The 26,594-nt window shown below is 38.9% G+C and overlaps 1 protein-coding gene across 1 annotated transcript in view; it reads left to right on the forward strand.

Annotated features, from left to right (window-relative positions):
* FRMD3 (FERM domain containing 3) overlaps positions 1-26,594 on the forward strand; it is a 144,292-nt gene that overhangs the window by 80,394 nt on the left and 37,304 nt on the right. The window contains exons 4-6 of the mRNA XM_050912953.1: positions 6,637-6,715; positions 19,856-19,953; positions 21,195-21,318. Of these exons, the coding sequence (XP_050768910.1) occupies positions 6,637-6,715; positions 19,856-19,953; positions 21,195-21,318 (301 nt within the window). The remainder of the gene's footprint in view (positions 1-6,636; positions 6,716-19,855; positions 19,954-21,194; positions 21,319-26,594) is intronic.

Here is a 26,594-nt window from a genome sequence, read left to right on the forward strand (position 1 = left end):
GAACTTCATTTTCCCCCAGCACAGTAATAAGTTTTTCAGTGTATTTATTCATGCAGCTCAGTATTTACAAATGTTCAGAGCAGAAAAGGGATGACTGAGAGTAGTGTTCTAATACAAATTTCAGTAGGTACTAGATTTTATGGGCCTCAGTAGTACATGAATCATTCAGGCATAATCCTTCTATATAGTCAGGTTGTACAGAAATCACAATTTGGCAGCTACACCTTTCTGTCGGTGGGATAGAATGTTGTACATTTGAAGCTCTGAAGTCTGCGTAGGTTCTTGTGGGATGCGCTACCATTTTAATTTCTTTAGCTTTGGCAAAGATTGCTTTAAGTTCATATTTAGTAATACTGGCATATGATGGAAGGAATCTTCCAAAATATTTTATGTTTTGTCTTATCACATGTGAAACCATATTTAAATGTGTCCTGGTGCAACACAAGAAGAATGAAGGCATGGCATCTTTTTTGTCTCAGGATCTACCTTTGCATTTTCCATCTTCACCGAAATGTTTGTCTCATAACATGATGTGTAAAGTCTAGGTCTGTGCCTCAGCCATTTTCACCACTAATTTTGCCTGAGAAGGGAAATTTTAGTCTCTGAGAAATATCCTGAACCACTGCCAGTCTTGTTTGTACCGATTGAAGCCGGTTGGTGGCCAGTGATCAGTAACTGTGAGCACCATGCTTACAATCATGTGTTGAAAAACTCTCTGGAAGGTTGCCCAAGGTAGCTGCATCTTTGTGCTTCTAGATGAAGACCTTTTAAAACCAGTTTTTCTGTTCTTTTGCATGTTTTTGTGTACACTGTTATTCTCTCTCAGATGCTGACAGTGAAGTTCTCTATTTGGCCACCTTACATTTTTCCCCCTTATTTTCTGTCTAGGAGTATCTTGGTGTAAATCCTACTGGTCACATCAGCACTAGTATTTAAGTAAATAACAGAGTTTTCCCATGCACTTTCCCTCTCTCTTTTTTCATTAATTTTAAAGGTTATTCTGTATAATAAGTATGCAGTTATCCTGTAACCTGCTTTGTGGGAAATATCCAACTATAAGGGTTTTGTTCTTGATGACAGTGGAACAGAATCAGTTCTGTTGCTCTGATGTGCAGGAGTTCAAAATTTACATGTTTTTCTTGCTGCCTTGCATCTCAGATGATCTGAGAGAGTAATGCAAAAAGGATGTTCTCCTGTGTCAGGCCATTGGAATTTGTTAAGTTAATTTCCTTAATCTCTAATGCTGTCATAAAATGTGAAAGGAGATGGAATGAACCAGGGGAAACAAGAACCCAGATGCAGAGATGGGTTGTACAAAACTTTCTAAAGATTCTTAAATCTCAACAAACTTGTCATCAGTTTTCATGCCTCAGTACAAATCTAAAAAAAGAGTTTAATCAAATATGAGGTTCATAAATCCATGCACAGTGAAAACAGGAAGTTTTGTGTGATTCTTCAGGCACTAATTCAAATGCTGTATATTCTTTACCTATGATTCTCTTGAAGATTTAATAACACGCTTTAAAGCATTATTATAACAGGGCATTATAACCTTGCTCTGTGTTGTCCCATAACTAATTGAGTGCAGTGAGGTAGACCTCACAATTTGAGGTTTGTGATAGATCAGATATCTCTTATGCATAAAATAAAAACAGTAAGTAGTGTTCTGTCTGTCTTAAACATGCTCAGCAAGTGGTATGGATAAACAGCTGATTCATTTGGTAAGGGAAGAGGTATACGGAAACAACAGCATATGTCTTAGGGTTCCCCAGAGATCCTTCTGCAGCATCAGTGAACATGAAGACTGTTTGAGTGTAATGTTTTTTGGTTTTTTTAAAATGATCACTAACTTTTGGTAGGGTAGTGTAGTTCAGAGAATATGTAACATCAAGGAGAGATACAGAAAGTTTTCTGCAATGTTGCATTCTCAGGCCTATGACAGTAATTTAAACATCTGCTTTTGGCTTTCAGGATCCATCTGTACTCCATGTTTAATCAAAAAAACCAACACTACCAGTACAGCTCATTACAGAAGCTCGTATTTGTGCTGGATGAAAAGCAGGTTAGAAACAAACAGGAAACCTTCCCAAAAGTGACAACTGAGAATCTTCCGTCCTTCTCCCTCTTTGGTTCACACTTCTAAAACTTCAATCCAGTTTTTCACCAGCTTTTAAAAAAAAAATTTTCTCTTACATAAATATTTTTTTTCTTGTTGTTTCAGATTGTCTTTCTATGAAGAAAATGGTAATATGAATGTGTAGTTTTTCTTAGGCTTATCATTCCCTATAAGCTCTTCATCTACACAGAAGATGAATGATTCAGGTGGCTTTACTTAAAAATGAGTGCACGTGGGACTCAGTCCCTTACACATTGGTATCTGTGCCAAGAGGTGCAGCTCCCATATCCCTCTTTGTTCTGGTCAGGGTGTTAAAGGTTTGGTTTTTAGCTAGGAGATCCTTACTGTTTCATGTACATTGGATAGTTTGTCTTAGTTAAATGCAACTGAAATAAACCTGAAAAACATACAATCAGTTGCCCAGAAACCTTCCATGCTGTGTGTGCAGTTCCTTCATGAGGGTCTAGATCATGACTGGTTTCAGGATTTGATATAATTTAAATGGTTTTATTTGTTCTTTTACCTTCATCTCTTATGTCCTCTTAGCACATAAACTGGCAAATTAATAGCCCTATTGCAGTGGAGTTTGCAGTCAGTACTATTCTCCACGCTAAAGTCCTTTGAAATTATTGTAATTATGAATCTTTTTTAGGGAGAAAGCAAAGCCTGCGATGGTAGGAAATTCTGACAAAGCCTTGGGCATTTCACTGTACCAGCTGCTCCTTATGTGACAGATAAAGGACCACTCTGAAAGAAAAGGCTTATAGCTATTATAAAACTGATTATATTCAGGCTAGTTTTGCATTGAAGAAATGTTCTTCTGCAAATTGAGTTCTGTTTTGGGAAGGTTTGTTGTTAATGTTCCCACTTTAATGTGTGAGTAAGTGGTAGAAAGTAATTTTGCTTTCAAGGAATTGAGGAATTGTCTGGCTTGACAATCTCATCTCTTGAGCTGCTACAGTTCATTGCCTGTCTTGCTTTCCACTACAAGAATATAGTGAATGAGAGAATATGAGGTTCGCATGTGTGTTTCTCCAGTGCTGTAAAATCTGTAAGACAAAGGGCTTACTAAATGTTTACATATCATCAAATGCGTTTTTGTAGGAGTATTAGGTGTCTGATCCATTTTTAAATTAAGATGGAGAGGAAAGTGGATAGCTGTGGGGGTTCCTTCCTTCCCCTTTCAAATGTTCATTGTTTGTGGCTGGTGTTCTAACTGGGAAAGAGGAACAGAGAAAGAGGATCCTGTTTCCTTCTGAAATTGCAGAGTACCTTCTTACCTCCAGAGACAAACTGGATGGAGGGGATCATATTCTTTTTAACATTTCAAATTGCAGGTCAGGATTGTGCCATTCTTGCAGATGTTGCTGAGAAAGGACCTCCATTTAGCAGGCTGCAGCAGCCTTGTTTTGTATTGCTTGCTGCACTACTGAGGAGGAATATTGTTACAGAAGCTTGAGTATAGGAAAAGGTTTGCAAAGTAGGCTTCAAACTGACTAGCCAAATCTCCTGTGTATTCTGTGAATTGGTGTATACTTCTGTCACGTACTGTCCTTCTGCTACAAGGAAAACATTTCCTATTATAACCTTTGCTATTAACTGAATGTGGGCTGTTTTTTAGCACAGTGTATGCCATCTTTTCCTCGCTATGATAGTCTTTGCATGTGGCGTAGCTGTTGCTTTTTTGTGGTTACCATATACTGCCAGAGTGTGGCTCTTCTACTCTAACTCTTATATATATATATATATTTTCTTTCTTTTTACCACGGCCAAAGTTTCAATTGTTTCATTGATATAAAAAAATTTGGGTAAAATTCATTACATTTTTAGGGTCTTGCAGTAGGCTTGTACTAGCTAGGGCCCTGCAGAGCCATGGACTAGCTGTTCTTATTTCTGCATTCCCTGTTTCAAGCACAAACTACTTCTAAATCTGCCAGGACATTTAAAAGTCTTTTTTTGCTGAGGAAGAGCTCTTGCTTATTTAATACAGGTTGGCTCTTCTGTCACGTTTTGTAAGTGGAAACGTGTTCTGAAGTGCAAGTTTTTCTCCCTTGCTTAGTTTTAAGAAGGCTATTGAGAAGAGACAGAACCATTTAACATGACTGATGTTATCTTTTGCTTTGTCCAGGCAACATGACTCCTTAGTGTGTTTCTGGATGACTGTTTTCCTTTCTGGGACATTGAATTCTGTTTACCTTCTAGTTTGCCATTACAGGGCAGGGAGGACATAACAGTGTCCTCTGTTTTGCAGCCTATTTCCAGTCACTGTAAGACAGTGCTGCGGTCACATCTAAGATGCCAGAGCCCACAGAAAGCAGTCTGAGTGTTTCTCTTGCCTTCAGAGGGCTTGTCCAGGTTTGATTAGCTTGAACGTTCAAACCATCCCTAGAGAACACTTAAGGCTTGTTTTTCTTTCTCCATTTCCTCTTGTTTGTTTCTATTTATTATTGGTTCCTTGCTTTTTTTCTGTATTTTTCATCTTTCCATCCCCATCTCTTCTGACATTACTTCTTGTATCTTAGAGTGAGTAGTTATTCAAACAAGTGAAAAAATGTGAAATCAGCAGGTTTTGTTGAGGCTGACAGTACTTAACAAAAGTGCAGCATGAGGTCTTGAAAGGGCAAAATATTCCTTCATCTTCAAAAGCAGCTGAACCCTCCAAAAGATACCAACCATAACAAAAGATGTAATGCATTTTTATTTTCTGTTGATTTTGTACATGGCATGGAACTATGTGATATCCAGAGATGTATTTCTGGAAAACTGCAGGGTACAGGTAAATACTGCAGTCGAAGTATCTTGAAGAGTATCAAGATTGTTGAACTAATTTCCACATGCAGTTCATACAAGCCAGGGAGCTAGTAAGCTTGAGGAGACGGTACAGTAAAATGTTCTGGTAGCTTAGTGATTACTGTTATAGATTGCAATAACTAAAATGTAATTCACCTGTTCTCTTCCTCCATTTTCTCTGTAATTTTCTTTGCCCTTTTCTTCTGCCCTCCCTTCTTTTCCTCCTGTAAAAGCACCATGTCTTCAAGATTCAGGAAAGTTAGATTGACTGTGTGCATTGAGACTAAGGGACTTTTAAAACTAACTAGAGTATTATAGTTCTGCACTTTACTATGAATGAAAGTTGCATGGATGCTTTTCTTTAAAAAAACAGACCCCCCCCCCCAGCTTGTTAAAAGTAAGGGTCTATAAATGTTGAGTACTAGTGTAAATATGCAGAAAGTTAATTTTGTAGTTAAATATTTTAATAAAAGTATTATAATTCTGCACTCAGGTCTGTAGGACACTCCCAAATGAGCACAGTGATCACATGTTCCCATTTTGTTTGAAGCCTCAGCTTTTCCTCTATTTCTGTCCATCTAAAAATGGCTGTGCTGGTTAATGTTTTGGTGAAGAGGACCCTTGCATGGCTCACTGTGCTGAGGCCCTTGCTGCTTGGACAGCAGTTCTGCTTTGGTGCTTGCTCCACGCCCGTGCTCTCTCTCGGTGTTACCATGGCCTGTGTAATACAGGTGGTTTTTTTTCCCTACACTATTTACCTTTTGAAGATGCGATATTTTCCTTCTCACTTCGAACTGGAATTTAAAACATGAACATTACCTGGCTACAGATAGCTCTGAGGGCTCTGCCTACCTACATATTGTGCCTGATGTGACATTTTTAAGCCTTCTACTTGGTTTTCACACATCTTTAATCCTAACATGATTATCACAAGATGCCTCTTTGATTAGAATAATAGTCTTCGATTTGCTTTCTGTCCCTCCTGTAATCACTGAAAGATCAACTGGCCTAGGATTACATATTGTCTTGAATGCTATCAAAGATACAACAGTGGGATAGAAAGCTGTGTTTATTAATGTAAAACTGAGAGACACTGATTGCAAAATTGAAATCATTCCTGTTACTGTGGTTTTCTCCCACCCACCCCCTTTTTTTTTTTAAAAGAAGTGAAAGTATTGTACTTGAGGCCTGGTATTGATACCATAGCTCAGGAGTAGGAAATGTAGTCTTATTAAATACTGGAAACAGAAACAGTTCTGTTGTCTCTAGCTTCATTAACCAAATTTAATTACTGGTTTCTTCCATTTTCTAGTCTAGGCATTATCATTATCAGGAATAACAAATATACATAACACCTTTGTATCTCACTGTGACAAGATGCAATTGCTTCCTGTTTATCAATTGCCAAAAAAAAACCCAAAAGAGCAGCCCAAATGTGTTTTGTACTTCTTGGATCAAGCAATAAGTCTTGTGAGCTGCAAAACCATTTATAAATTGATTTGCCTAGGTTAGCTGTATATTGCATGTGCTTTGGCTGTCTTTGTCATATGTTCTGTTCTTTTCATATGTATATATAATATTTATAGGTTTTGTTTGAATCCCTGCCTGATGCTTTGGAGCTAACCGTCATACAGGCTACTTTGTAGGACTCTTGGAGGCCACTCCTTCAGAGTGGCTGAGGCAATGTTTGTTTGCTACTGTTCTCATGCTTTTTCTTTGTAATGTTTCAGCTCATCCACCATATACCATGTGCTTTAGAGTGAAATTCTACCCACATGAACCCTTGAAGATTAAAGAAGAGCTCACCAGGTATTTTTTTGTTTGTTTGTTTGTTTGTCTGTGCATTTAATGTACATCGTTAATAAGTTCAAAATAAGACAGTTTGTTGTGTAGGGTAGGGTTCTCACTATTTATGGTAAAATACTAGAGTAGACAGACATTTGCGCTACTGATAGCTTTTTTTATTTATTGTGATACCTGTAGATTTTTAAAAGCAGTTTAAGGGGACTTTTCTATAACATACAGAGAAGTAGTGATATTGTTGAAGAACCTTCAGAAAGAGAAGCAATGGTCAAATGAGTGGGCAAGGATTATTCTAACTCTTCCCCTGGCAAGGATTGTGGTCTTGAGTAAGTTCCTTTTGTGTCTTAGTTTTTCTTTTCTTGTGTGAAATAATCTGTGAAGTTTAATTCAGTAATAGCCCTAACTCTTTTAACAGGAACATGTATAGTCTCACTGAATTTTCTCTTGTGTGTGTCTTTAGGACCACAAACAAGATAGTATTTTTAAAGTACTGATAGACCTTTAGCAAACTGATGTAGAGGTGCAATATATTTATAAAGTACAGCTGCTCTGGAGGTTAAGAAGTCTTGTTGCCTACACTGGAATTTTCCAGCTTATGCTGTGAAAACACAGCTGTGCAACAGATCAGTCATACTTAACGAATGGGAGTTTTGTCCTTCCTACTAGCCATTGTGAATATTCTGTTGCTCTGGGTATTTTTCAAGAAATGTACTTGGGGGAGAAAATGTAGGAAAGTAACAGCTCTTTTGACCTCTGCACCGGCTGTGCAGGACTGTATGTATGCCTTACTGCATTGTTAGTCATCAGGTCACACCGCTGACTACTAGTTGCATGTCGCAGAAGCACGGGGTGCCTGAGCACTTGTTGCCTTGAGTTCTTCATTGATGCTTTCCCGAAGCCCTGCAAATTCTTATGCTCATGAGTCACCTCATGAATGGGAGTGATACCATTATCTCTAGTCTCATGCTGAAAGTTTCAGGAACAGCTTGCATTCTGCTGAATGGTAAGTTTATAGTTTGTATAGAGCGGCTGGAACATGCCGTTCATATTATAGCTGTTTATCTTGGGTGAAATACTGAAACTATTTAGCTGAGTGAACAGGTTGTAAACCAGGAAGTCAAGGGATTTTCGTTATATGTGTCCTGGTTTTGGCTGGGATAGAGTTAATTTTCTTCCTAGTAGCTGGTACAGTGTTATGGTTTGGATTTAGTATGAGAATAATGTTGATAACACACTGATGTTTTCAGTTGTTGCTAAGTAGTGTTTATACCAAGTCAAGGATTTTTCAGCTTCTAATGGCCAGCCAGCAAGAAGGCTGGAGGGGCACAAGAAGCTGGGAGGGGACACAGCCGGGGCAGCTGATCTAAACTGGCCAAAGGAATATTCCATACCATATGACATCACGCCCAATATATAAGCTGGGGGGAGTTGGCCGGGAGGGGTGGATCACTGCTCGGGAACTAACTGGGCATCGGTCAGTGAGTGGTGAGCAATTGCATTGTGCATCACTTGCTTTGTATATTCTAATTCTTTTAGTATTATTATTGTCATATTATCATTATTATCATTATTATTATTATTTTCTTCCTTTCTGTCCTATTAAACTGTCTTTATCTCAGCCCATGAGTTTTTGTTCTTTTTTTGATTCTCTCCCCCATCCCACTGGGTGGGGCGAGTGAACGAGTGGCTGCATGGTGCTTAGTTGCCAGCTGGGGTTAAAGCACGACAGTATGTTAGTGATTGTCCTTGGATGAACGTTTCACTTTTTATGAGCCAGAGTACAAACTTTGTACAGACCTTCCTCATTCAAGAGCCTTAATTAATTGTTTTTTTTTTTTAAACTACTTGGATACCCTCCCAGGAGAAGTTTTATCGAAATGCAAAGCACCTAGAATTAGCTCACTGAAGTGTATTGTGCTGTCAGTATGTTTTAGGCTTTACTAGGACATTTCAAATTAATTTTTAAAGTCAAGCTGCTGTACGAAAAATGTTTTACGGTCTTTTGTTAAAACTAATACTATTAAGACCTTAAAAGGGACATTTTTCATATGTCCACCTTGTGCACGACACCTTTTTGTACCTGATCAGCTTTATAGTTTCCCAATGTGGCTAATTGAGAAGCTTTGCTTTGTCTCTGCCCAGGTCTCTTATGCAATAACAAAGTATAGGAAATGCTCCTGAAACGAGCAAGTGAAGTGTAGTCATGTAACTCGCCTCTGAGAATTTGCTTCATCATCTAAAGCACAGTCAGATTCAAGGTGATGCGCTAAATTGGCTTGAGTTAAATTTTTTTTCTTGAATTACAGTGATTGGTGAAAGTAAAGAAGAAAAAGGTCCATTAGTATTTGACAGAGGGCAGCCACGAAACCTTGATAGCTAGTGGGCTTTTTGGTAGATTTTTTTTTTTTTTTTTTTTTTAGTGCTGCTCTGTTCACTGGACAATCACATTTGTTGCAGTGCGTGCTTAAGATGATTTGAAAAGAAATTAATAATATTGTCACCCTTTGACTTAAAAGCCATCTGTACTTCATAGCTGTACATACAGTCAGCTGAGTCAGAGTAATAGTGCTTTGCATTTCTGCTATTCTCCGTGCCTAAGCATGTCACAGAGCTGCTCTCTTGCTTCTTCAACTGGGTAGAAATCTGACGGGTGTCTGTAATCCCCATTTAGATCATGAAATGAAGATACAGTAAGACATCCTGTCACATTGTCATACTACTCTTTGGTTCAGAATATTAATTAACCCTGGCTAAATCCCCGATGTGGATTATTGTTGATGCAGTCTTTGTAAAAGCTTTATAGGAATAAATCTTTAATGAAGTACCTTAGAGACATTGAAGAGACATACAGATGTTAAAAAGAGCTGTTTTTTCTGCTCTTCCATAGCAATATCTGATGTAAAAAAAAAAAAAAAAAAAATCATCTATTCGGTACATGAAACTCTGTGTGTATGGGGTAAATTGTTTGATTTCAGTGAAAATAGTATAACATGGATAGAAATACTATTCAGGATTTAGACATCACTTTCAGGAAGAAAATTGAGTATTTGTCACCTCAGATTACTGCTCCTTCATTTCTATCCTACCTTTGATAGGCTGGGCTGGACGTAAGCCTTGAGTTAGTCTGTGGTTTTACAGGTGGAACTATTCTCAGGAAATTAAGATGGAGAATGACCTAGCTGAAGTTATCCCTCTGTCTATGATATTATAGAAAAAATACCCGTAAGAGCCTGAAAATGTGTGCATGCCACATGTTCAGAGGCCAGGAGTGCCTTGGGCAAAGGTTCGAGCCACGTGCTTGCCTGTCACTGCATTTCGTTCCACTGCTAAGGACGCCTGTGAATATAGTCAGTCACATCGTACCATTCCAGCTGCTTACTTTCATCTTCCCTCATTTTAATTAACGATCACTTCCATAGCTATGCTTTTGAAATAAAATCAGTGCCTGCCTCTGGATGTTAAGATATTATTGCTAAATAAGAAATTCCATGGACTCAGGACAAAATTTCTGCCTCTTGCTACAGAAGACGGTTCTGCGTGGTCCTTGATGACTGTTCTCTCTAGAGTCAGGTGGTGTTAGGATTGTCATTCACAAGTTGACTTCAGTGGCCATGGGGGTTATCGCCTTGAGCTCTCTTGTTTCTGTAATGACAGTTACGTGAAACCCGACTTGTCAACAAAGTCCAAATCTTAATGCACTTTAATGCTTAACCTTCTTAACTCATCTCCTTAACTTGTGTCAACATGGATTTAGAAGATCTGTCCTTATTTTTGGAAATACTGCTTCCTCAGCAGGACAGTGAGGCCATACGTGTTTGAAATGTGTTTGAGAAAGACTAAAGACACACTTTTTAATAGTTAAACTAATCAGGCAGTTTTTCCAATGCCTTTTAAAAAGAATTGTGATGAGAAAGTGGCAAGGATTTAACTTATTTTACTCAAATGATTGGGCCTCTGAATTTATTTCAGGTGCACTGGAAGCTTAGCAGATTGCAACACAAACAGTGAATATGGATTTTTGAACAGTTTGTGTACTTTTAAACAGAGAGAGGTGCTCAGCCTTAGTAGAAGAGTGGTGTTCCTCTACGCTGTGGCCATCTCTGAGGGGTTTGACTTCTGCTTCATGTGTAGTGTGTGGAGGACGTCAGGCTCTTCTGAATGGTACATCTGTGGCTTTCTAGATCTGATTGTCTAGCACTTACAGGTGATGTGAAGTCAGAACAAAGTACGTCAGTTTCAGAAAACAGCATTTAACTGGCTTCACTGAGCATCCCTAATGAGAGTAATAACTACTAGTTTTCAATTAGGCAATAGCAACATGACAAGCAGGTCCTCACATCTCCCTTGTTCCCTGCCGCGCATACCTGTAAAACATAATTTCAGTTTCTTTTCTTGTTAAATCAGCATCTGCTCTGCAGCCTGTTTTCTGGCTGACACTACACAGGATTAGGGTAGAGGCCTTGAATACGTACATTTTCATTATTACTGCTAATTTCCTTTTCTCCTAATTCTCTTTTTTTTTTCATCTTTTTGGTACATTCCAGTTGGTTTTCCAGAGAGCATGACAGGCTTGATGGTGAGAGGGGGTTTTCTTTAGCTATGTGCACAGAACCACCTGCAGAAAAAAGGATATTCCAGAGTTCACTATGATGGTCAAGGTTATTCTGCTGGCATGACATGCAAAGATATATAATATATTTAATTGCTATGAAGGAAGTTGTAACTACAGAGGTCATTCAATCTGCAGTACACACAGCATCCCACTACACTCTCTAGAAAGCACAGATTTTTTTGCTCTGTGCCTCTCTTCACTGTTCTTTGATCACAGGTCAGAGCCCTGGGAGGGTTCACAGCTGGGAAAGCCTGAGATGCTGCATGTGAACAGAATGGGAACAGTCAAGGGAGTGTGAACAGATGGATCCAAAGACCGGTCATACTTGGGCACAGATTTTTACCATGTTATTTCTTTTCAGTGTTCTTGTTTAGGTAATAAATAAATCAGTGTTTGTTCTTTCTTATGTAATAAAGCAGCCCAAGGCCTCATGCCTTCTTATCTCCAAATCCCTACATTATACTGTGTATGTATAATTAAAATGAGAGAATATACATTTATTTGAGGTCCCAAAGGAATGATCTAAAATGCTACAGATGATACTGTATCAGCAGTAATCCATGATCATTGTAGAAAAAACAGACCTAGAAGAGGGCGTGGGTGAGTAGCTGGCAGAATTAACCAAAGATGGATTATTTCAACTAGCTTTCATCATGCCCTGTTTTCCTAATCCATATTTCCTAATCCAAGAAGCAGTTCTTCAATCACTAGGCTGTCATAAAGCAGTGTAATGAGTACTTTGATACAAGAAAAGCAGATGAAAAGTGTTTAACTGGAAGTCATATAAAATGACAAAGACTTGGGGTATGTACTCATGGCAAATTGAAGAGCCCCGAGTGAGCTAGCTTGGGTGAGGAAGAACAATACAGCTGCATGCATGCAATGCTGGACAAGTCCTATCTCAAACAGCTGTACTTGATATTGCCTTGTGCTGGAAGAGCCTGGTGCTTTTCCCTCCAGAGGCAGGAGGCCAGTTGAGGCTGATAGTGCTCCAGCTAGTTGTTAATGCTTGAACATCAAACCATTTATTTGCAAGTTGAAAAGTCCTGCAATATGTTCATCCTTCCAAGGGTGGGCTAATATGAGGTGGGCCTGTGCTGCTGGACCCTGTTCCAGGCATCATTTAGGAATACCTTTGCCTCTCTGGGTATCCTGTCCTGCTTTTCTTGAGATGTGGAATGGTAGCTATGTTTTTGATGCCTCTGCAAGTCCACTTGTCTGTTTTGGCTTTCTCGAGGCCATATTGGCAGTTGGCAAGTGAGTTCATAGTTTTAACAGTATTGGACTCACAATCAGATTGAATAGCATAGGTCTTAAAAATGAATGAGAGTCATTAGTAAGAGCACTTAGTGCTGGCAGGCTTGCAGATAGCATTCGAGGAGGGGAAAAAAATCATCCACGAGAGACCTGGATTTTTTGGTGGAGCTTGTGCCTCTGTGAGAAGGAGATCTTACATGTTCAGAGGTCCTTTTGTGGTCCTCTGAGGGAAAGGCAGGAGGGCTGAGAAGATGCAGTTCAATTGTGGAAGCTTGCAGAGGAGAATCTCTTCCTGTGCTGTGGTGGGGCTTTTATGTACCCAGTATCCAAAACAAAGCTTGTCCCTTACCGCTCCTTTGTCCTCTTTATTCATTGGTGAAATGAATTCTTGTGTAGCAATGAAGCTTTTTTTTCCACTGTAGCCAGTGCTGTCAAGCAGCTGGCTGGCATGGTAATTTTTCACACTTTTCCCTTTCCCAGGGAAAGACCATACACTGTAATGCAGGCACTGACCAGCTCTGAAGCCGGCAGGGCAAGCCCACATATTGCTAGATCTAAGTGGTAGTCATCATCCTGACCACAGAAATGAGAGATTTGAGATTACTGGAGAGCTGTTATTCAAGTGGCCTTCCCATCCCAACCCCAGGGCAGAAAATGGACTATTTCTTTCTGAGGGAATAGTTTTGGTGTTTTGTTTTGGTTGTTGGGTTTTTTTTTTAATACTATGGATCCGGAGCTTCTCTGATGGTTTTGGCAGTCTAGGAGGGACATAGGCTAAGGATGGAGTTGTGGGGTGCTGCTACTTTCATTGTGTTTCAATCCTTAGCGTTAGTACTTCTTTCCAGAAAGCATAGAACAAGATGGGTGGTTCTTCCTACAGGTGCCTGTTAACACAAAAGACAGTCATGCAGTTTCCCAAATAAGTTAACAAGGTAGTTACTACTACTTTGGGTGCTAGATATTTCCAGAGAAATAGTTTTTTCTTTTTTCCTGTGTTTGAATGAAGATTATGTTTTGAAGTCATGATGGCTATGCCCCTAGTTCCTAATTCCTCTGCTAGAATTTGGCTTATGACTGATTAGGTGGATTGAAAGGGCAACTCCTGTACTAACATCACTGTGGCTTGCTTATTGCCATGTGTATCTGTTTTAAAAATGCTGTAATGCGTTTAAGCCATGCTAGTGTGAACAAAACTTTCATATTGTTCCAGAAAAACAAGAAGACAAATAGATGATCTCCTCCTCACCCAAATTCACTAAAACGTTTCTTGAATTATTATATTAGGAATTTTAACAGTTACCTGCCTGCCTATTCATTTTAGTGTTATTTTCTGGATCTGTTGCTCATGAATTTGTCTGATCTGTTTCTTTGGACTTAGTAATACTGTTTTTCGTCACGGCCTCCTGAGGTACAAACCGTCATGTAGGCTAGCTTCTGTCACAAACGTGGGCCATCGATGTTATTCATCTGTCTTCGCTTTAAAATGTATAATCCTAGCACTTGCTAGTCTGAGGAAGAAGCTCTGTTTTTCCTCCCTTATATGAAAGGGGGGATGCTGTTGCAATGTTTCATTGGCTGTTTGGGGGGCAGTTAGTTCCCTGCCTGCTGTGTAAGGTACTTTCTTTCGTCTACCTTAAGCAATTTCCTGATTTCACTGATTTCCCCCCAGCTCTAGTATTGCAGGATTCAGTGAATGGCAGTTCTGCATTTGCCTTTCCCACTACCCTCAAGACTTCATAAGACTCACTCTTATTCCCTCTCAGTCACCGTCTCCCCTTGTAAGGGAGGCTATGTCCTCTTACTCATCTTAGTTGTTCCTCTCTGTATCAAGCTCAACCATGTCCTACTTAGGATGCAGAGGCTAGAGCTAGGTAAAATATTCACGATGTGATTACACCAAGGCTTTAAATAGTGGCAAAATGCCCCTCTGTCTTGTTCACAGATACCTTTCCTGATGATGCCCAAAGTTTTATTGGCTTTTTTGGCTGCTGCTGCACCCTGAGTTGTTGATTTCAGAGACCTGTCTCTGATGACTCCAAGATCTATCGGTCAACTCTGTGTTTTATCAGTAGCTAATAGAGTGATGGCTTTTCTTTAATTTATAAGATATCAAAGTACTTCTCAAATATTAGTAAGTAGAGAAGCAATATATTTTTAAGGAATATAATTATTTTTTCTATTAGCCTGTTTATCTAGGTGGCACTGTAAAGCATAGAAAAGATGTTCTCTTAGTTATGGTATTATATACTAGTATATAGTAGTGTTTAGGTTAGATTCATAGACTTTGGCAGGAAACTAGTTCTTCTGCAGTGTGCTTGATGATATCTACTGTAGAAGACAGAATGCAAAGTTAGTGTCCAGAATAACATACATAAAGAACTCATAAATTCTGCTGGGGAAGGAGGGCATCACAAATCCAGGAATATTGTAAACACATTCATTTGCCCTCTGCTACTCTGCACCTGATTATGCGCAGTAGCATGGGAAAGAGCAGTGCAGTCAAAGTCAGACACCATGCTGAGATAACAATTGTTGAAACATTGCTGGATCTCTTGAGGTGACCATGTCCGTCAGCTGGAAAGGCTGCGACAACACTTGGAGAAATGCTTGTTACTGGGATAAAATGAATGAAGTGACTTGAACGCAAGAAAAAAACACTATGTGGGCAAACCACAAAGTTTGGCTGTGGGAAAGCTTTCTTGCCTCATTGAACATCTTAAAATAGATAAATAAATTGACTGTTAAGCAGTTAACAACATGGTCTCTGGGGGTTGTGAAGCCTGCTGGAAAACAAGACTAGATATTGCTGACCCTTCATCTGCAGTTGCGGAAAGCGCTTGGCTAACCTGGAGTTGAGTCATCTCTATTGCAAACAGATAGTAGATGGAAATGAGGTTATGCCAATGATAGGCATTTGTGAGTGTAAGCACTGAAGCATACATTTACTATCTTGCTGGTAAGCCTGAGTACTTAGGGCTGTAAATCAGGCTATAAAGTTGTGCCATGGCTTGGAATAAAAAACTGTGGTAGAAGGACACGAGAAGCAGCAAAATCAGATCTGATTTTGCAAGTTATTTCTGTAAGTGTAGGTGATTTTAAGTACCTGCATAAACCTTAGTGAATTCAGGAGTCAGGTACGCATTCATAGGTCTTTGCTAACCTGGGACATAAATTACTTTATCAGGATTATAAGAAGTGTCTGAGGTTGAGCCAACCTTTGGCAAAGCTTGCAACATTGGCTTTGAGTGCAAAGGGCATGTATCTCCTCCATTTGAAAAAACTCCTTAATGTCTTAGTCTTGTTCCAAACTGCCCTTCTCGCTTTGAAAATGAACAGTATCCCATGCAGCTTGCTGTGTGAGTGGTCTCCGAAAAACACATTCAGACTCTCTGATTCTGCTCTGCATGGGTATTCCCCTGCCCTTCTTATAAGTGCAAGTGTTTCCCTTGTGTCCCAGGTAACAATTTCTCCAGTTTCCACTGTGAACTGTGCTCTGTGCCTCTCTTCCCCTCTTGACTGCTGCCTTCTGTCTTGGAGATCTTTCCCTTTCCCTTTCCCTTTCCCTTTCCCTTTCCCTTTCCCTTTCCCTTTCCCTTTCCCTTTCCCTTTCCCTTTCCCTTTCCCTTTCCCTTTCCCTTTCCCTTTCCCTTTCCCTTTTCTTTCTTTTCTTTTTCTTCCCCTTCCCCTTCCCCTTCCCCTTCCCCTTCCCCTTCCCCTTCCCCTTCCCCTTTCCTTTTTTTTTTTCTTTTTTCCTCAGAAGTGAAATAATTCATTGAAAGTGCAGTTTTGAACCGTTTGATTACGGATTTAAATGGTCAAATGCATGCAGCAACTCAGTAGCACAGAACCTTAGTGACAGAAAAAATAAACTTCAGTATTTTTATTTAAAAAATTATTAGTGTAACAGAAAGGTATGTGATAGAAAGGTACGTGAAGAATTTAAGAGACACTCCCCTGCCCCCCAAACAGCCAATGAAACATTGCAACAACAAACCCCCTTTCACAGAAGGGAGGAAAAACAGAGCTTCTTCCTCAGACTAGCAAGTGCTAGGGATTATATATTTTAAAGCGAAGACAGATGAGTAACATCGATGGCCCACGTTTGTGACAGAAGCTAGCCTACATGATGGCTTGTGTTCAGCTCTGTCATCCCAGGATGATCACTGGGAAGAAATCAACTCTGACACACAAATGTTCTTTTCCCTAAAATTATGTTTTATGTGCTGTTTTGGTTATATATCCTCTGCTTACTCCTATTTATTTTCTGTTAACATACCTCTGAGCAAAAATTGAATACGTACTTGTGTTTTCCCAGTTGTTACAGAAAGGAAATATTTCCTGGTATGTTAGGGAGACAAGATGATGAAAAATGTGTTATACTGAAGTTACGAAAAAATTATAATGCAAATTCTCTGCAATTTTTTAATTCTGATTTTTTTTTTTAATTCTGAACAACTTGCAGAGCCAGTGATTTAGCTGGAGGGAATGGATAATAATACATTTTTATTAGCTTCATGTAATTGACAAAAATGTATATATTGACAATTTAGATTGAAAGAGTATATATTATTTTTTATTGTAATGAAGCTAACTTTGGGGGGGGTGACCAATTTTAGTATTATCACATTGCAAACAGGCTTAAGCAAGAAACTAGTATAAAACCTATATTTATTCCTGTTTGATTTCTTTCTGGGGAAAATAAAACCATGCATTTCTTGTTTAAGATTAGCTCGGATAACTGAAACTGTTACAGATGCAGAAATTTAATAACGACATTGAGGATCTTTCATCACGTTCAGCAACAAACTGTTTGCTTAGAAATGCCACAAGTATCCACACTTCCACCCAAACTCCCATGTTCATCTATATAGAATTTTAGTGCAATGCGTAGAAATGAATTTTTGCCCTCATTCTGAGGGGTTTCTGTCGATGCTGTGGGTGTCTTTGATCCTCAGTGCCGGTGTAGTATCTTAGTGACCCATCACAAACTGTTGTATTTATGGCTGTCCCCCTGTATTAAAAAAAACGGTTTTGAATTCTACTGAATTCATATATGTGTGGTTTTAGGTTTATTCTCATAAAATAACTGTATCTTGTGGGGGAGGGGAACTCCCATCTCACTTCAGGAATCTAACTTGTGATTTATTGCGTAGCATTTGAGAGAGAGAGAGAGGCTGCCTGACTCTTGAATAGGTGCTTTGAGTCAATTCTTGAAGATATTTCATTCTCCCTGGGCTCTGAAGATAATGGCTTGTAATAGATGGTCAAGATGGGCAGCATTGGTGCCTAATCCTGTTACATGGGAAAGAATTTCCTGCAAAACTATTTTTTCTTCTTGTAAATACCAAAATATTCATAGAAAAGTAACTGTTCATAGCGTTTGCTTCCATCTGTACAGCTGGAGAGTCGAACCTGGTACGGTCCTGAAAATTCAGATTCTCAGTTCTCATCTCAGCCTCATTTCTGCACATGTAGGTCAGGAGCAGTGGGTCAATATGCTTTTCCAGAAGCCTATTTACTTTTGTATCTCATTATAGTAATTTTCAAACTCAGAAACCACCAGTGTGCAGTGTCACTGGAGATCTGTTGACCTTACAGCTCAGCTAACAAGCCATGCGGTGAAATCTTGGGATGCCCTTTCATAGGTGGCATTTTTTGGCACTTCTTAAAAGGTGAACTCAGTTTGGCCTCAAGCTAATGGTCATTCTGGAGAACCACAACCCAATTTTTCACCCTGGAGAGACTTACCAGAAGTTTTAGGATGGGGATGGCTCATTTACCCAAGTTATGTATGGTATCTGCATCAATATACTGAGCCTTTTCCAGTAGGCTGTCATTACAGATTAAGAATTTTTACTGTATCTCACTGAGGCCTTCGGTTCACCCTGATGCAGTTCTCCTCTGGGAATTATCTGTACTGTAGCAGTACCAAATTATGGAAGTGAATTAGTGAGCTGTTACTGGACACTGATTACAGGAAAAAAAAGGGGTTGCAAAATAAAAAAAAGGCCTTGAAGTGCAAGGTTCCTGTAGAAACTTGTAATACTGTAATGCAGTGAAGGGATGTGTTCACAATAAGAACAAATTGCTTGTCTCAGTGATAACTGTCTCATATTTATGTAGCATTTAGTAACAATCCAAGGAAAGGAGGAAAATTTCTCTTGCCCTTCAGATAATACTTCCAGTCTTGCTAGAATCTAGAACTTACTGTAAGCTTCAGATAAGCTACTTGGTGCAGGAGCTCATGGTACACACAGAACCAAGTAACTTGGGCAAAATATGTCTGATGTCAGTGTTACTCATAAAGCACGTTTTTATTGGCTACACTGTAGCTCAAGCTTGGAGAAGACTGGCAGCATCAAGGCATGTCCTGAAGGTCTGGAGAAGCCGCTGACTCTGATAGCACTCTCTAGGTAGTTGATGTTATCTGGCTAAAGAAATACAAAATACTTAAATGGTTTATTTTCCCAGAGGGGTGAAGCTGCTGAACGTTGCAGCTGTAACCAGCTAGGTGGCTGGGAAAGGAGCTGCGAGTGAGTGGCTGTGCTGTGAGCTGGTCCATCTCCAGAAGGCTGCTCTCCGGGGGGAGAAAGCGAAAGAGAAAGTGATGGCCTCACAGCTGAGCCTCTCCTCTTGCTATTAGAAATAATGCTGCTCTGTGGTAGGAGGCAGAGCACAGGTAGAAGGAGCCTTTTGTTTTCTTCTCCCCAGTTCTTCTGGAGGAAGAACAGCTCTGAGAGAAATGGGAAGGGTTCCCCCCAGGCAGGTCCCCTGTGCCCGCCACCCTCCTAGGCCTCAGGGAGTTGCTTCTGCCTCAAAACTTCATCTAGGATTCTTCACAGATTAAAAAAAGAAAAGGAAAGAAATCCTCTCCACTGTGGTCTACGTGCTATTTTGTCTACAGTGATAGAGAGAGATTTCCTTGTGTAAACCTGTATTTAATGAGAGGAGGTGTGCTCAAACAAACTTACATTACTGTAATTTATTTCACGTTACTAATAAGCATTGTAACAGCTGCACATTTTAAGTAAAGTACTCTCCCTGCTATCTCTTAGTGGGTTTTTGTTACTTCTGCTGTCATCATTTCATTGTTATTGAGAAAAATCTCTTGTCTTATGTCTAGATTTTCCTGTGGTTGCACTTTCCCTCTTTTTCCTGCCATTTAAAGTAGCAAGAGAGAGATCCAGAATAGTTGCACAGCTGGTTTCACACTGATGAGTTAAATCTGTTACAAAAAGATGCCACATTGTTTCCTAATTTTTAAAATTATATTTCAGATATCTCTTATATCTACAAATAAAAAGGGACATTTTCCATGGCCGTTTGCTGTGTTCTTTTTCTGATGCTGCCTACCTGGGTGCCTGTATTGTCCAAGGTAAGTACAAACAGCAGGCTTTTTTAAATACTTAACTCATAGGTGTGTTCAGTATAAAGAGAAACTCAAAACTGTTCTGGGAGTATAGCTATCAATAACGTGTTTTGTTTTTTTTTTTTAGTTGTACTGTTTCACTGCATTGACATGCACTGTAAAATGTTTTAAGTAATTCAGACATTTAGCCAACTAAAACCAAACTGGAACTTAAAAAACACATTTAAAACCGATGGGTTTTCTTAGCATTTAAGTGAAAAAGTATGGCATCAATGTTGGATTCCAGTTATAAACAAAGCAAAATTCTGTTCTGAATCCTGAATATAAATGTAGCCTATTCCATTTGAACTAAGCAGGAAAAAGTGTCATTCGGTGGCCTTTCTTACGCTAAGGAAGACCTCTGTGGTGATGGAATCTCTGGCAAAAGTGGTAGACATATTTCAAGGAGAAAGTTTTTTGGGTCCCCCCCCCCCCCCTTTTTTTTTTTATTCTTCCCCTCTCTTCCCCCCATCATTCCCTTAGGGCCAAACTCAGGTATATGTCTTGGATTGCACACAGAGAAATAGTTAGCTAGGTGTCTGATTAGGGGTGTCATATGTGTGGAAGTCCCCTTCATTCTGCCTTAACATGAATGAAGCTCTTAATACATTATAAGGCAGCATATCCAAACCAAGACTGAGTCTAGACCTTATTAAAGGAGGCTTATTTCGAAAATTAAAACACCAAATGCCATGTTTGGGTGCCTAAGTGACGCATCTTTTAGAAGAGGAATCAAATACTGTGGGGCACCTTAAATAAAGTTACAGCCTGTGTTTCTCTGCTAGAACAGAATTAAACCAGTCCATATCAGCGAGGATAAATGGGTGTAAAAAAGAGGAGAATCTGGAGTGCATTGTTTTAGTTCTGCCTGGTACCAGAATGACAGCTACTCAAAGGGGGAACATTACCTATGCCTCTGTTTTACAGAGCATGTTTCTGCCACAGAAGATAGTTTAGGATTGCTAATTACTGCTGCAGTTAATAAACCATGAACTTCACTTGAAACTCATTGATTGAAGTGGCAGTTATAAGGATTTTGTTGTTTCAGTTAACTAGCAATTCTTCAAAGCATCATTTCTTGAGAGATGCTGGATTCTTGCCGATCATGGAAGTATCTTGAATTACACTGTATTTACTGAGTTTTTTCCTTATTAGCTAATGTTGCAATTGAATTTTTCTGTTTTGTTTTGTATTTTGGATCTGTTTAGCTGAGCTTGGTGATTATGATCCTGATGAACACCCAGAGAATTACATCAGTGACTTCAAGATTTTTCCCAAGCAGTCACAAAAGCTCGAGAAGAAAATAGCTGAAATGCATAAAAATGAATTCAGGTAATTTAGAATGCTGTTTGGTAAAGAGTCAGCTAAGAAATACTTTTATCTGTTTCCAAATAGTGTATGTTAACTTCGGAGGGTTTGTTCCTTGGATTATAATAGATACTCTACCAATATACTGTCTAATATGCTGTACTTGAAAATGTGGTTTCAGCTTAGCGGGTTTTCTTTTCCTGTTAACCGTCATTAATCATAGCTGATTCCTACATGTGTGCTGGTAATTTATACTGCATTTGCTTGAAATGTAGGTCTGGTTAGTGGGAGCGGCTCACATCATGAGTGCTGCTCTGGTTGACTAGTGGAATAACATCTTTCATTTAGGGATCACACGTCTTTTGCTGTGAAATTTCTGTATGTAGTGCAATTATAAAGTTCTTGATAGATATTGACCTGACTGAAACTGTAATTAAGTTATTTTATCTGTAGGTTGTTAACATAGTGGTGAATTGCACAGAAATGTATGTAAATAACTTATTTGGAAGACTAAGGAGGTGAGATTCAGAACTCTGCATGCTCTTTTTCTGTCCTAAACTTTTAACAGTGTGACAAAGGGGAATGGAGAAAGGTAGATTAATCACTCTTTCCGTTTGGAAGTTGAATGTGTCCCTGACATATGGTGTTTCAGGAGAGAAGCAGCAGTGCGTTGTGCAACTGTACCCTCTTCAGGATTGTCAGCAAATGACATGCACAGTAGTTGTGACACTAGCTTGCATGATGCCCTAGTCATTTCTCTTAGTTGAGGATAGTCCTTGGAAAACTTGGAGAGGAATAGGATGTGCAGAAAATCAAATAGAAGCAAACGATTAATTACGTAAAGTAGAAGGGCAATTTTTATTCAAAGATTACAAGGCTCTTCGCACTTGCTTAAAACCCCTGTGTTTTGTTTTCATATTGCAAAGTATGTAAATGCTTTGCTTAAGTATATGAATACTATTTATACAAAAATTAGATTGTGAGACACCAAATTCCTGGAGGAAAAAAAAAGAAAATGAAAAATTCCTTTTTAGGGGAGTTAAAGCTTAAAACACTTTTTTATTTTTTTTCAGAAGCCTATCAAATATGTTGTTCAACCAAAGTGCAACATTCATGACAGTAAGCTTGCCGGTATTAATATGTCTTCTCTTGTGAAACCTATATACTTCGTTTATATTTCTTTCAGAGAAACAATGTTTTAAGTGGCATAGCTACATCTAGTATTTTTAGAGCAGTCCAGGCTGCACTTTACATAGACCCATAGAAACAGCCTTTTAAAAAAGTACACAGGATTTCTCTTACTTTCAGTATTGTTCCATTAGGTGGCTGCAGATTTCCAAAGGATAAATTCAACCTTTAAAAACCAAGATCTTTCATCAATTAAGCCAAGGTGCAATTGAAAAGATTTTGATCAATTCAGTCTTTCAAGAACAGGCTAGTCCTTAATTTAAAGTTAGGAGAAGGGAAGGAGGGGTGGTTAGCCAAAGCTGGTGTTTTTTGTATTTTATAGCCCTGGGAGAGATTTATTTTTCTGTGTTGTTTTTTTCACTTGCGCATAACTCGGCCCATCCATTGTGAATTTAGTCTACTAGTTCCTCTGTTACAAATAACCAGGCACATTTTTTAGCTCACTTTTTAAACCCCATTTCCTGTTAGTGTAATGTTCCTGATCCTGTGACAATAAATGTTACAAGCCTTCGCACAGGTCCCTCTGGCATTCTCCTAGTCACGGATTCCTCCCATCAATGGCTGCTCAGCATGTGAGGATGTCCCCTGAACTTCTTCAGTAGTCTTGGTGAGGGACATTATTCATTATTGCGTTTTGGAAATCAGATGGTATCAACGCGACTTCTTTTGCCTGTGGATCTGCTGATTCCTGGAAAGAATTCCAGGAGGTGTTCGAGGCATCACTATAATTTATAGCAGAACTCTCCTCATATATCCCACTTATATGTATATGTTCCTTAATTCTCCTTCTATTCTAGATTTTACCAATTTGTATGTTATGAATGTTAGGCTTAGTGGCTTATAGCTTTTAGCGGCCCTCAGGAACTGTTTTCTTTCTTTCCTGTTTTCTTTTGCTTATGTCAGCATCTGGTGTGCCTTACCTATTTGTCTGGTTACAAAGACAGTTTCAGAGCAGTCTGGATGGCTACTATGTGTCAATTTTCCACTGTAGCTCTGTCTTCCCAAAACTGATCATCCTATTACATTTTTTACATCAGACATTCACTAGTCACATAGAAGTTTTACCTTTTTCTGGATATTTAATTCCATGGATCTCTATTCTAGGAGTACAAATTAATAAAAGATATCTGTCATGTAATGAACTATATATAGAGAGGTCCAGTGCTAGATGATCGGATTTCCATATCTAGCTGGAAAAAGATGATTAGAAGAAACACTGAGTTTACAGGCTTCTGTCTGGTATTGATCAGCACATCTATTTCACTGCATTCAGTAAGTTGAATTTTCTGATAAGAATTAATATTTTGCTGCTCAATGAGTATTTTTAAAAATTCTGCAAAAGGTTCCCCTGGCCTTTTTTTAACAAGCTACTTGAGTGACATGTTAGCTGAGAGCTAACATGTGAGGAGAGCAGAAGAGACTAGGAGCCGTTTTAATCCAGCTGCCATTCTGCTACTTTCAGAAGAGTTACTTCTGAGTTTCAGCACTGCAAGTGAGTGTGATTCTTTGTTTTCTTCACACATGTAAATAAACAAAGATCATGGCATCTCTCTGCTGCAGCAGGCTCCCATATAACCAGAGCCCTGTGGCTTGGAAGAGGCCAGTTCTTCACTGAATCCTGTCTCGGCATCCTCAAGGCCTGTTCACTGGCCACATCTTTTCTTCTGTCCTACATGGACAGAAGCATGATAGAAGAATTTGCCTTTTGAAAGGCATATGAAGACCATGAGGGGAGTGTCTGGGAAGCAGCACTAGGGTATTGTGACAGCTGCCAGTGACTTAAGTGACTCGTCTTGTGTCATTTAGAAGCCTTGTTCTTATTAATTAAAACAGATGTATGACATGGTGCCCCTATTTCTTATCCTTTGCGGCTGTGAGAACATCACTGGATTTTAGCAAAATGTGACCTTTTATGTGACTTTCCACTGCACCTAATAGCAAAAATGTAAATGTGACAGACAGAAATGCATGTCAGCTTTATTGAGCTGTGATTAACTGTCTTGTGAATTTTAATTAATTATTCTTTCCTCATTGAGAAAGGCAGAGGTACAGGAATAATTTCATTGAACCTTACCAGCGGTGGGGCAAACTTGTGCCTTGATTTCATCACAATACATGTTCTCATTTTCCTGTCATTCCAAGCAAGTCCTCTTTTGAAGCACAGTATACCACTGGGAGGCGAAAAGATAATGCTCTTATGACTTAAAATCTTAGAACAGGGAGGATGCACTAGGAACTGATGAGACTTGGAGCCTTGTTCTTAAAAGAATTCAAAATTGATTTGAATGTTATGGTTTTGGGTATGGTTACAACACAGCAGAGCTACTGAAGTAATAGCTACTTGCATTTCTGTTTCCCTGCCACTCTTAACAGATTGGAAAAGATTTGGGCCATAAAAATCTAGATATTCTGTGAGTGTATTCTGGTATACCTTCTTCTTCAAGTGAAGTGAATGCCAAGGTCCCTCCCCAGGTTATTCATTTGCACCTCCCTTATCCCTTTTAGTTAGATGTGTGCAAGTGTTTGTAAGGTTGCATTGTAAATCACATCAGTGAAATGATCCAAGTTAAAAATAACTTACTTTCTTTTACTTGACTTCCACACAAAAGCACGTGGAACCACACATTCAGTTCTTACCTATTTTGACAGTATTAAAGATATTTAATACACTGCACTGTGCTCAGTGTATGAAGCCATAGTTAATTTTTATTTCTGGTCACCAAAAGCTCCCAGCTAAACAAAAATATAGTGAAAAGTTCTGTATAGATTTGGGAAAAACCAAAATAAAACTAACGTATCAAATTAGGTTAAGCAGAGTCATGAAATCTTCTAGGTAGATGAGAGGAAAGCTGAGTGAAAGGTTAATTCTTCACACATAACAGCAGGGATTACTAGGATTACTGAGTTTTTATGTGAAAGATCACTCAGGTGATTTTAATAATGGCTTTGGGATTTGAGGTTTTGTTTTGTTATGGTGTTTATTTAACACATTAGGAATTTGCTCCTTTCAGATGTTCACAAAACAGTTGTACTTTTTCCATGGCAGAATTAGTACTGTTTTTTTGTTTGCGCAACCTGCAACAGTAGCTGGCCCAGTGTTGCTTCTAGCTGTTGCTATTGGATTTTGTGGGCTCCTCTTACAAAAGAATGGACTTTGTACGTATGTACGCACCTGTGTCAGTACTAGTTCCAAATCAACTTCTGTATTGTTACAACTCTGGGATTTGCTTCAGACGACCAAAAAAGCCATCAAATGTTTTTAGAGTGGTCACATTCCTTTCTCCCTTTTCCAAGACAAAAATCCCTTCTTATGAATCTATATCAAATCTTATGTCCTTTAACAGAACATTTGTTACTCTGATAAAATTCTCTGGCTTTTGAAAGAAACCTGTTAGCCAGAGCTCCCTGAGGCCAGACACCTGAAAATACAGAGATTTCCAAAGAGAAGATCCACATAAATCCCTATCAAGGGAATTTATATTTGTAGGAATCATGGGGTTTTTTTCCCTTTTTTCTTTTTTGAAAGGACTCAGTGGTTGAAAATAAAGATTTTTTTTTTTTATCCCACCTGAAAACTAATCATCCATTTTTATTTATTTCTGAAATGAAATATTATGCCATGTAATTTATATGAAAGTGTTATGTAAACAGCCATTAATTTATCTGAAAGCCCTACGTGAACATTAACTTTGCTCCGTAAATTATAGAGCTACATGACCTGTTCAAATGCCTGTTTCCCAGGCTGACCTCATATAGGTGAATGCAAGTTATTTATTATTGCTTGAGATGGCTGGTGTGGATACAGGCTCAAGACGGTTGAGTGCTACTGAATTGGCTGTCATCTCCATTGTGTGTATCAAATACTCCAGCTTTTGCAAAAATCGTATGTGGGAGAATCTTTTGGGAGAAGAAAAAGTTTCCTCTGAGGGCGTGAAATCACTGCCATGTTCTGCTATTAACTATCTTGAAAGCAATTTAAACTTTTAAGCTAAAGGGTAGTATTTTCTTGAAAACCGGAGTAGCAAATTAATGCTTGTCTTTGATCAAAGCTAAATGAGAAGTGTTGTTTAAATTTGATTTGAAAGGCATATAACATTTTTTATCCTTTGCTG

Source organism: Gymnogyps californianus, chromosome Z (genome assembly GCF_018139145.2).
Source record: "Gymnogyps californianus isolate 813 chromosome Z, ASM1813914v2, whole genome shotgun sequence".
NCBI classification, from domain to species: Eukaryota; Metazoa; Chordata; class Aves; order Accipitriformes; family Cathartidae; genus Gymnogyps; species Gymnogyps californianus.